The 10323-nt window shown below is 37.8% G+C and overlaps 2 protein-coding genes across 2 annotated transcripts in view; one reads left to right on the top strand and one right to left on the bottom strand.

The window, feature by feature from the left end:
* Positions 1-1494: 1494 nt before the first annotated feature.
* cdkn1ca (cyclin dependent kinase inhibitor 1Ca) lies at positions 1495-2625 on the top strand. The gene is made up of 2 exons (XM_063882552.1): positions 1495-1974; positions 2087-2625. Exons 1-2 carry the CDS (start codon positions 1551-1553, stop codon positions 2185-2187), a joined length of 525 nt encoding a protein of 174 aa, XP_063738622.1. The 5' UTR covers positions 1495-1550; the 3' UTR covers positions 2188-2625.
* Positions 2626-5335: 2710 nt separating this feature from the next.
* The window catches only part of kcnq1.1 (potassium voltage-gated channel, KQT-like subfamily, member 1.1), a 39935-nt gene continuing 34947 nt past the window's right edge, over positions 5336-10323 (bottom strand). The window contains exons 13-17 of the mRNA XM_063880691.1: positions 8715-8790; positions 8082-8176; positions 7622-7668; positions 7460-7521; positions 5336-6761 (exon numbers count right to left, since the gene is read on the bottom strand). Of these exons, the coding sequence (XP_063736761.1) occupies positions 6492-6761; positions 7460-7521; positions 7622-7668; positions 8082-8176; positions 8715-8790 (550 nt within the window). The 3' untranslated portion in view covers positions 5336-6491. The remainder of the gene's footprint in view (positions 6762-7459; positions 7522-7621; positions 7669-8081; positions 8177-8714; positions 8791-10323) is intronic.

Here is a 10323-nt window from a genome sequence, read left to right as displayed (position 1 = left end):
GCAGAACGGCAAATAGATTCACATAAAAAGTGCAATATTTAATATGAGTTTAATGGAGGAATTTACGATTAGTATAGTGTTTCATCATACTAGTTTGCTTTAAGTGGCTCTGTGTACGTGTAACGCCTACAGTCTCCACTCAGCTATCATGATAGCTAAGAGAGTATATAGCCTGCAGTATTTTATCTGGGAACCATAATATTCACATAATTTGCATTTCTATCATAAAAGAACTCTGTGAAGGTGTTTAACTGTGTGAGTGAGCACAGGGCCTTCTTGAAATATCCTCTCTAATTAAGTAGAAACTATAATGTAATTATCATATGGTGGGAAAATTTATGTGGGGTTTCTAAAGAAACTGCAAGAATTAGAGCCACTCTCATCTGTCGGGAAACTTTTTTCTCGGTGGGTTAAAAAAGCAATTAAAGAAATGACGTTTTAATGAATGTAGTCAGACCTCTGTTAAACTAAATCCCATCTCTTGATTTAAACAATCTTTCCTTTTAGACCTTACTTTCTATTTCATTTTGGCAAACAGACCCTGAGGCAGACATGCCTGTAGTGGCCACTAATCACTGTTCCCGGTGCCCTGGGGGCTGACATGCTCTGCTGCATTTTGGTGCCCTTTCATTCAGAATATAATATATAAACAGAAATGTTATGAAAACACCAAGCTTTGAAGCATTGTTTTGCCCTTGCTAAATGGCTTGAAGTGCATTGAAACGAGAAATAGCTTGAAACCAGAAGAAAATAATGTGCACCAAGAACACTATCGGACAAGGAAATAATAAATGTATGTTATCATCACTTTATCTACACTTTATCACAGTAGCTTTGTACTTAAGTACAGTTTTGACATATTTTTACTTTATGTGCTGATATAGTATAATGCAGTACTGTATAACTAATCTACACTGTATTTGAAGTATCTAAATGTGGTCCACGTCAACAAACCACAATACTAACATACTATTCACATGATAAAACCAGGATAGTATAATAACTGTGAAAACATAAATTCTGCATAACAACTATTTTTGCTTTTGATAGTTGAAGTAGAAGATGATAGTGTTTCTATCCTTTTTTCTTATTGTGAATTTGGCCACTGTGCAGGATGAGTCCTTTTTCCTTTTGTATATGTTATACTATGTAATACATTTGTAGTTTTACTTTAGTAGAATAGTGAATTCAGGACTGACATGGAGTATTTTAAGACCATAGTATTTGTACTTTTACTTACCAATGATTCTGAGTAGGCCTACTTCTTTCAATATTGGCCCGAATAAGAATACCAAACTGACCAAAGACTTTTGTTGATGGTCACAATAGTCTTCACCACACAAAGAATGCAATCCGCCCCCTCCCCCTTTCGGCCAATTCAGGGAGCACTAGCCAATCAGCAGCCCGTGCTCATTGTGTACAAACAGAGCCTCGTGCGCCCTGGAGCCTTTAAATAGCCCTGCAAAGAAGTGATGACCACAGCACACCAGAGGCACACAGCAAAAGCAGCTACTACACAAAGATCTCTTCCCACCAAACAATCTAAAAGGATGGATCCCATCAGGCGCAGAGAGTCAGTTTGCAGGAGTCTGTTTGGCCCGGTGGACCGAGAGCAGCTGCGCCGTGAGCTGACGCAGAAGATGAGGGAGATCACAGAGCAGGACAGCCGCCGCTGGAACTTTAACTTCCAGACGGAGACTCCGCTGCAGGGCGGGTTTCAGTGGGAGGAGATACCCGCTGAGTCGGCTGCTAATGTCTACCAGGAGTCCGCACAGCAGAGGACGGGTGTATGTTCTGCACACACTGAGGAACATGAGAGGCTCAGCGACCGTGAGGAGAGTGGAGGGGCCGACCAGGAGAACTGCTCCAGCGTCTCCAACACACGGAAGTGTCCCGCAGAGGTGACACCAGTCCGGATGAAGAGGACGCTCTCAAAGTCTGCAACCAAGCCCAGGAGCAATGCGCGAATCACAGGTGAGGATCAAGTCCTGCAGATCCATCATAAGTTTGCTATTTCATGCTGTTGTTACCCAAGGTCTTTCAGTGATATGATGATTATATTAAACATTTTTTTCTTTCCTGGCAGATTTCTTTGCAAAGAGGAGGAGGACAACAGAAAGCAAGAGCATCTTGAACCCTTTCCACACAAGTTCCAGTGAAGCAGCTCTGTGCAAAACTATTCGGTGATCATGCTGCTTAAAATAATGGACTATATTTATACCTAATGGACTGAATCAAAGCCCATTCACTGCACCAAAGGATTTTATGTTATGTTTTTTTATTTTATTACTTCCTTTTATTTTATTGCCAACTTTAGCATTTGTGCACCATGGATAAGTTATACCACTTTCTGTCTATTTATATTATTTATGAACCTTTATTTAACGTCTTTGCTTTTTATGTTTAATTCACAAATATGTCTGTTCAAAGATTCATTTGCATTATTATGTGAGCAAGAACATTTCTACGACTGACTGATCCTTTGTTTCTGTACGTTTCATTTCTTTCTCAATGTTGTTGGTGGATTTTTGTATTATGACGTGCTTAACTAAATGGAACGGCACTGTTTTGTTCTTGTCATGTTTGCCTAGATTTACTGAGAATGTAAAGCCTTCCAATATTGCAATGTTAAATAAACTATTTTTTTAATGACGCTATTTCTGATTGAGGGATTATTATATTTCCTACTGTCTCGCTGGAGAATCTGCACTTTTCAGATACAGCACATTCAACATACTCAGACAAAGACCCCATTATTGGTGTTAAATGCTTATGCATGCATCCATTCTAACAAACTGGTTTGTATTTTGTAACTTGAGCAAAAAGTAGCTTGGAAAACTTCATAATTAGTTTTCTAAACAATGCGTCATGATTCCAAAGTCAAAATTTGGATTTGTCTATCTTAAGCATCCAAATGAACTGTGCCTTGCATACTGTACATACAACTTTAGGATATAAAACAATGATTTGTAATATACTAAATAAGGTATGATTATGTGCAACAAAGTTTTTGCACTGCATTTTTACATTGAGACAGTTGGTTTGACACAGACCCATTTGGAAATCCTTTACACTTTTAAATCTTTCTCCTTACACTCTGTCAAACATCTTGCAAGACACATTCAATGGAAACTGAAAGTGTGTTTTGATTAATATACAGTAATTTCAAATGCACTTTGAGGTTTTTAAAGTATTAAATAAACACTTTACCCAAAATAATTGCAAACAGGGCAAAAAAAAACAGACCCTGGAGTTCAATAATTACAGAGATCTGTGAACTGAATTTCAAATTATTAGCTTTTCAATTTGACTGCAGTCTTATGTGAAAGTACATCTTTGGTTTTATGCTGACTTTGTGGCAGCCACGGTTGAGTAAGCTTATAATAAGTGTGCCTCTAAAGCCATAGAAAAATCAATTCATGTTGCAAGTTTGGCAATCGAAGGAAGAAAAAAAACCTTTTGGAGTAATTGCATTTTCTGGGCTGTATTATGAGATGTTTCATAATCACAAAATTATAAGGACTGTGCTGTCAGGCTTGAAATTATATCCGTTAATATGAGCTGTAACTGCCAAATTAGCCCATTAAAGAGGCCAAATCCCACAGAAGCGTATTCCCTCCCACAGTGTTGGGGTTTCAGCTCTAAAGAAATTGGAGTGGCCATCTGGCTGCAGAGCAGAACAATGGCCACAAAGCAGAGTGTGCCGTCCATTTCACCTGCAAATCAGCTCTTAGAGCTCCCTGACCCCCCAGGTCCTCCCTAAACTCCCTTCCTTTCACCCCGTATCTTTTCATAGTCAATCCGCTATTATCACTGACATGTGCCCAAACAGATCCCACTAATGTTTATTCTGACTTGGGCTCATGTTTACTTGTATATGCTCCTGCATAAAGCAAGCATAAAAGAAACATAATTTACATTCTTAAATGACTAAATGCCAAGGACGGTCAATGTTAAATGTGTTATTTCTGCATTAGGAACAGATGATCTTACATAATGCACCACTTGATTCATGTTACCAGTCAATAAATCAATAATGAAACCATCCCGTGGGTGCAAAGTATCTCATGGGATCCCAATCTCTCCGCCCAACTCCTTCATTAGATTCATTTAAAGATGCACTTTACAAGCTGCTAGTACATTATCAGTGAATGAAGCTTTCCCCAGTGCAGGGATTGTGTCAATTAATACAGTTATATTGCTGAAGGATTTAGAAATGTAGGATCAAACAGATATAAAATCTAAGCTATAAACAGTATTGTACTACTTTCAAATTGTTCCAAAAGAAGCTAAATGAAAAAAATGCAAGGGAGGCAGATGTTAGGTTTGGCAAATCCAACTGTGATACTTTTTTTTTTTTACCTTTCCTCAAGCTGATGAATTAGCACTTGGAGCGTTTTAAGAAGTGAAAAAACATATTTTAGTATGTAGCTACATCTTAAGCTTTGTACATTTTATTCATGCTTGTAATTCAGTTCAGTTGCTGAGTATGCAAGTATGCCAGAAACGGTATTTCAATTTTCTGTATGTATAGCACATGTGGAAACTTTGACAATAAAGTGGACTTTTGACTTTGAGTAAGCCTTCATTGCAAATATTCTTCTTCAACTAAAGCTATTTAACCAGATCATGGCAGTAACGTTTTGTTGTTGTTTTCATGAATTGAGCATTTACATTTTTTTTTGTGTTTATGACGGTTGTTGGCTGATGCAGTCTTTGTTGTGTTTCTTTTAAAACCTCTACACCCTCCCTCTAGTGAATCTCTGCCCTCCCTCACCTCCTGAGCAGCACAAAGGCCATCCACCCTCAGCACACTTTAGGAGGATGGGGTCCATTGTTGTGGACACCAGAGGCAGATGGTGACTTGGGACTATTCTCCACATGGCCACTTGTGTGAAGGAATTCTTGGACACCCCATGGATGGCCAGCGGGGAAAAGGTCACCATCTGCTGCCCAAAGGTCAACCATGCAAAGAGAATGGTGCTAGCCATGGTTTTAGCTATCTCCATAAGTCAGCGGAGACAAAGCCTCCCCCACATCACAACAATAAAAGACATTCTGCTGCCTGCCACTATCAGGGGTACACTATTAGTTATTAGGGAAACAGTACCTTACATCAGTTTGATAAATGACTGAGGAGAAGAGAAATTGCAAAAACATTCACTATTAAATATGAAAACATAAGTTTTTGCTTCACCTCTGGCAGAAAGACAAGCTCTCCCTGTAAACTGAAATATTTAGCTCATTTGTTTTAGTCAGAGAATCCTTGCCTGAAGGCACCAGACACAATGCATAGACTCTTGTTAATAATAACTGCAATATTTTATTGCTACAGAAGAATATTTCTAAATATTACAAATGTGAAAAAACTGTGAAAACAGCATCTGATTAAATTGAAAGTCAAGTTTTGAAATGTAAGGCATTGTTCCTCAAATATAGTTTAAATCCTAAATCCATATGCTGTATTCCTACAAGAATACAGCATATTGAAGTACAGTACATGATGTCATAGCAGGGGCAACATGTTTGGCATTAATGTAACCTGAATCAATTTTAAGTTATATTAAAAAAAAGAAACTAAAAATCCAACAAGGAAATCATTTATGAAAGACATGAAACTAATGCTGACACAACATGCTGAAAATCATAGTTGAGATGTCAATAATAGATTGAATTCAGCAAAGCTGCTATAGCTAAATAAAGGCAGAGAGTAATATGATAAATTCAGAGTGGGTCAAATTTTGGACCTAGAATTTGGTGTTGGGCACGGCCACAAGGCCAAAGTGGGAGTGGCCTCCAGTACACATTACATTCAGTGTCAACAAACAACAATTGCTCTCTACAGTTAAGTTTTTTGCTAAGCGTTACCGATTTGCGTTACAGCTAAGCTAACTTATCAACAAGTAGTTCAACACTTTCTTTTCCGCGCTTTGTTCATTATTTGTCTCAAACACAAGTAGGTTTACAAGCACATTTTAAGCTAACAAATAATTGTCAAACAATGAATGATTAATCAACATGTACATTTTGGGCAATGCATTCCTTCTTTTTTGCGCTACACACAGACTGTTTACCTTCATTCAAGTAAAGCCCGCTCCTACATGATTGGCCAACACTTTTCAGACCATAGACAGGAACCACAACACTTCGGATACCACCATCTTCCCCTTTTACAGATTCTGCATTCATATGGATTTGTTGCACAAGTGCTATAGTTGTCTGTATCTCTGCTAGTTACCACAAAGGAAAAGGCTGTTTTCACAGAATAGATGTATACTTTATATTTTCTCTTGCATAATATATCCTGCATTTTAAAAAGAAAGGTAAAGTAAATCAGACATCAATAAGTCTTACTTAAGTCGTAAAGGATATTTGTATCTAAATTCTAGACAGCTGACGAACGGACAAACAGATAAACAGATTAATAGATAACTTAATTTGATCTGAATACATTTTATAAATTGTTTTAAAAAGAGAAAAATGTCCTGGTCTCAGCAGTTCTCCTCCCGACTGGCGTAGCTGCTAAGGGCATGGTTAGGGCCAGCTGCGGTGTTGGAGGAGAGGGAGGAAGGTGATGAAGACAGCTGGTCATAGCTTGGCAGACTGTCCTGACTCGGGAGGACATTACAGGTCCTTCCACGCCTTACTGTCACCCTGTCTCCCCCTTCCCCTCCACCTTCAGAATCACCCAGGGCCCTCTGGGCCAGCAGGAAGGTGAGAGACTCTGCGATGCGGTTTAGTGTTTGGTCCATGTGCGTTATCTACGAAAGATAAAATATATATTGATAAAAATAAACAAAATGTAATTTGGCACAAGTCAATAGGCATCATAGTTTTGACTTGTGCCAAATTGTTTTATAGCTGCATTGTGCATGGCTCATTAGAAATGAGTAAATAACACAAATACATTTAAAGTCATAGTAAAATATCTAACCCTTTAACAGCAAACATGGAAAAACCACACATTCACAACCAATTTATTTGACTTGAAGTAAACAAAAACACCTTGGTATTTACTGAATTCATTTAAGACTATAGATTTAATTTCACATGGTTTAGAGGAAGGTATGAGAGGTATTTGGGAAATAAGTTAAGTTAAATAAGAGGGAGGATGTCAACATTTGTGTTTTTCTTTGTTTTGACACATCTTTAAAAAGAATTGAAAGAAAAAAAACATAAAGGTTTCTCTTTGTTTGCTGCTTGCTGGCACAAGCTGTTCAAGTTTGTCTTTTGAATCCACATAACAGAGCCAAATGTCTGCAAAGTTATTTTATATAACAAAGCAAGGTGAACCTTTGTTGCATTACCCAATTTCAACTGTGCTACGGTATGGTCAATGGAAAAGCATGTTTTTATATATTCTCATAAAAGCTCCAAATATAAAATGGAAACATTTCTGAAACAGTAAAATTCAGAGTAGTATTGCAAAAGCTTTTGACAGAGTTTGAACAAACCCCACCTTGTCCTCCATCCTGTTGAGTCGGGATCCGATTGAATTGGTGCCTTTGTCTTTAGCTCGGTCTTCAGAGGGAAGTAAATAAAAAGACAGGGGGATTAGGACTGTGGTTTGTTCCATATTTACTGTCAAATATGTTCAGAGACCAGTGGAGTAATTCATTACCGGTGCCCGACTGGAACAAAGTTATCTTCCCTATTGACTGGTCCAGTCTGAGGGAAACAACAGGAAATGAATGAGAGTTGTATTTAATCTTCCTCTGTATTTTTCTCTGTCATCCCACACTTGTGTTTTGGATTGTTGTTTTGTTTAGGAATAAGATAATCCTTGATTAGTCCCACAATGCGGAAATGCTAAGTTTTACACCAGCAAAGTGACAGAACATCAACAAGGCGAAGTAAACTGTTTAAATAGTAAATCCAACATGAAGTGTCGAACTGAACATGGAATTGTAATTATTGCACATATGATATTGTTGGTCTACTGGGAGCAGTGCTTTTTTTACTTTCTGAAAGCAGAAGGAAGGCTTTGTCGTAAATTTTTTGTCTCAAAAACACCATCGTCTACCATTGTAGGTCTCAGTGTATACGAGTCATATGAAGCTGTTATTTATTAAGCACTGTACCTTCTTTGCAGCTCCTTAATTCGCACCATGAGGTTGAGGTGACCCTGAGAGTATTGCTCAATGACGTCCCGTACATCATAGGGCTTACGAGCTTGCTAAAAATGGGGAGAAAATGTTTGGAACTTTTATATCAAAGATTTGTCTTCATTATAAACGTCTTGTTGGGTACAACCCCTTTATATACATTAAATATGTAACAAATGTACATTGTATTTTCCTCATATATCAGTCTTATCTGTAGACAGATAGAAAATGAACAAACCCTGGGAGCAGGTTTAAGCAGAGTACTTGCTGCAGCAAATTGTTTGGAAAGAGGCAATCCATTTAAGCTGTCAACGCTCTGCTCTCTTTTCATTTGGAAAATCTGCTGTTATACTACTCCAAATTGTTATCAACTTCTATTCACCTGTAGGAAGGAATGTACATTCCCCTGCAGCATTTTTGGTACTCCCCAACCTCTACTGCAGAGTGTGTGTTTGCTTGCATGGAGTGTCGAGTCAGATGCTAAATAATAACTGTACCTACTATATAATCTGTTAAGAATAAATCATTTTCATGTAAGTTGGATATCTCAAATGTGAACACTGAAAAACCAGCTTGTGAGAAAAAGCTGTAAAATGGTGTCTCACGTACCTGGAAGTTTCTCTTGGCTACAAAATAACGCATTCTCTGGATCACCCGGATGGCTTTTCGGTGAGACTCTGTCAATCTGTGTAAAAGAGTTCCATATGAATGCTTTGAAGTTTCTCCTGAGAAAACGAAACAAAGCTGAGAGTGTGGTGAAAAGGACTTTTCACAGATGTGTGAGAGAAAGCATTAGAAAACAGAGAATAAACCTGGAAACTTTAACATCTAGGTCAGCTTTTAAAACTCCACATTTATTTTTCTTAAGTGAAACACATCATCGTGAAAAGATGGTTGATATATCCTTCACACCTAAACTTAGGGGAGAATATTTGATGTTCAGTCCACATCAAAAGCCTCTCCCTTAGGACTTTCTTTGAAGGGGATCAAGGTTTTTTAAGGGTTTGTGTGTTTCTCTGAAAATCATGAATAAAAGGCCCACAATAATTTCAGTTAATTTAGCCTCTATTATTAAACTGTGGAATTAATTGACTAGTTACAATCTGGCTTCATTACCATTGAAAGGCAATGAGTATGAGGGCTGAGCAGTACTATGTCAAGTCCAGATGAGACTGTGGGAACAAAGTGTGTGTTCGTTTCGTAATTGGCTTTTCATTGGCAAGGCAAGTGACATATTTCGCAACCTTTCATAATATATTTTCAAATTATAATCTGACAATGAAATCCCTATTATTGACATCCATTTCCACCACAAATGGTGGTTGTATAAGCAGAATCAGTCACTGACAAGGCTGCCGGATAGCTCAGTGGTTAGAGCTGCCAAGTACACAGCCTCGGGCAATGTCATCCCTTCTAGCGCTCCCTTTCAACAAAGTATCTTTAATAAAGGCTCTTTTAGGAGCAAATAATGTCTTTTAAAAAAAAGACACAGGCAGTGAGGCACACAGGGACACAATTTCTTTCAACTCTAAGTTATTCTACTAAAAGTAGAAAGTTTGCAACATTTGTAAAGGCACAGTCACTGAAGTATTACATGTGTCTCTCATTCTCTTACATTATATTTGAACAAAACGGTTAAAAAATGTGCAGCTAGTTTGTTTGGCTTCGTCATTTCCTGCATTTTGACCGTGCTCTGCTTCTTAATATAAAACTAAGTTCAAAACATTGAAAGAAATAGAAAGAAAGTGTTGGCAATTACGATTCTTTATAAGGATGAAGAGAGAGTCAGCTCGATATAAAACTGTAATCGGGAGGCAATAAGCGTGGCTTAGCTTATGACACAGGCTAAAGACGGGGAAAAAGTAGCCTGGGTCTATCCAAAGCATAAACAAAACCACAGAGGAGGATCCATAAAATATGCCTGTACAAAACATCACATTTATGCTTTTTTAGAGTGATGTGCAAAATTACTTTTAAGTCATCAATTTTATGCTCAAATAATCAGATATAAGGCTGTTGTCCAATCATGACATCAGTAATAATGTACCGGACAACAAGTTACAGAACAGTTTTTTTTTTTTAATTAAAACAAGGTGACCTGATGAATCCTTTTAACAAAACTTGAGGACATTCTGCCAAACCACCAAGACTGATTGTTTTTAAACCTGAGAGGGATCAGAAATCATCTGTTTAAAAGTGTTACTGTAGGTGAAACTTT

The sequence above is a fragment of the Eleginops maclovinus genome, chromosome 4 (genome assembly GCF_036324505.1).
Source record: "Eleginops maclovinus isolate JMC-PN-2008 ecotype Puerto Natales chromosome 4, JC_Emac_rtc_rv5, whole genome shotgun sequence".
Classification (NCBI taxonomy): Eukaryota; Metazoa; Chordata; class Actinopteri; order Perciformes; family Eleginopidae; genus Eleginops; species Eleginops maclovinus.
The sequence above is the reverse complement of the archived record's forward strand: the minus strand, read 5'-3'. Positions and strand labels throughout refer to the sequence as shown.

Excerpts from the sequence above, each read along its gene's own strand:
- cdkn1ca (XM_063882552.1), top strand. The coding sequence starts at position 1,551 with ATGGATCCCATCAGGCGCAGAGAGTCAGTTTGCAGGAGTCTGTTTGGC. Across the intron at positions 1,975-2,086 it reads GAGCAATGCGCGAATCACAG|ATTTCTTTGCAAAGAGGAGG; the intron begins GTGAGGATCAAG and ends CTTTCCTGGCAG.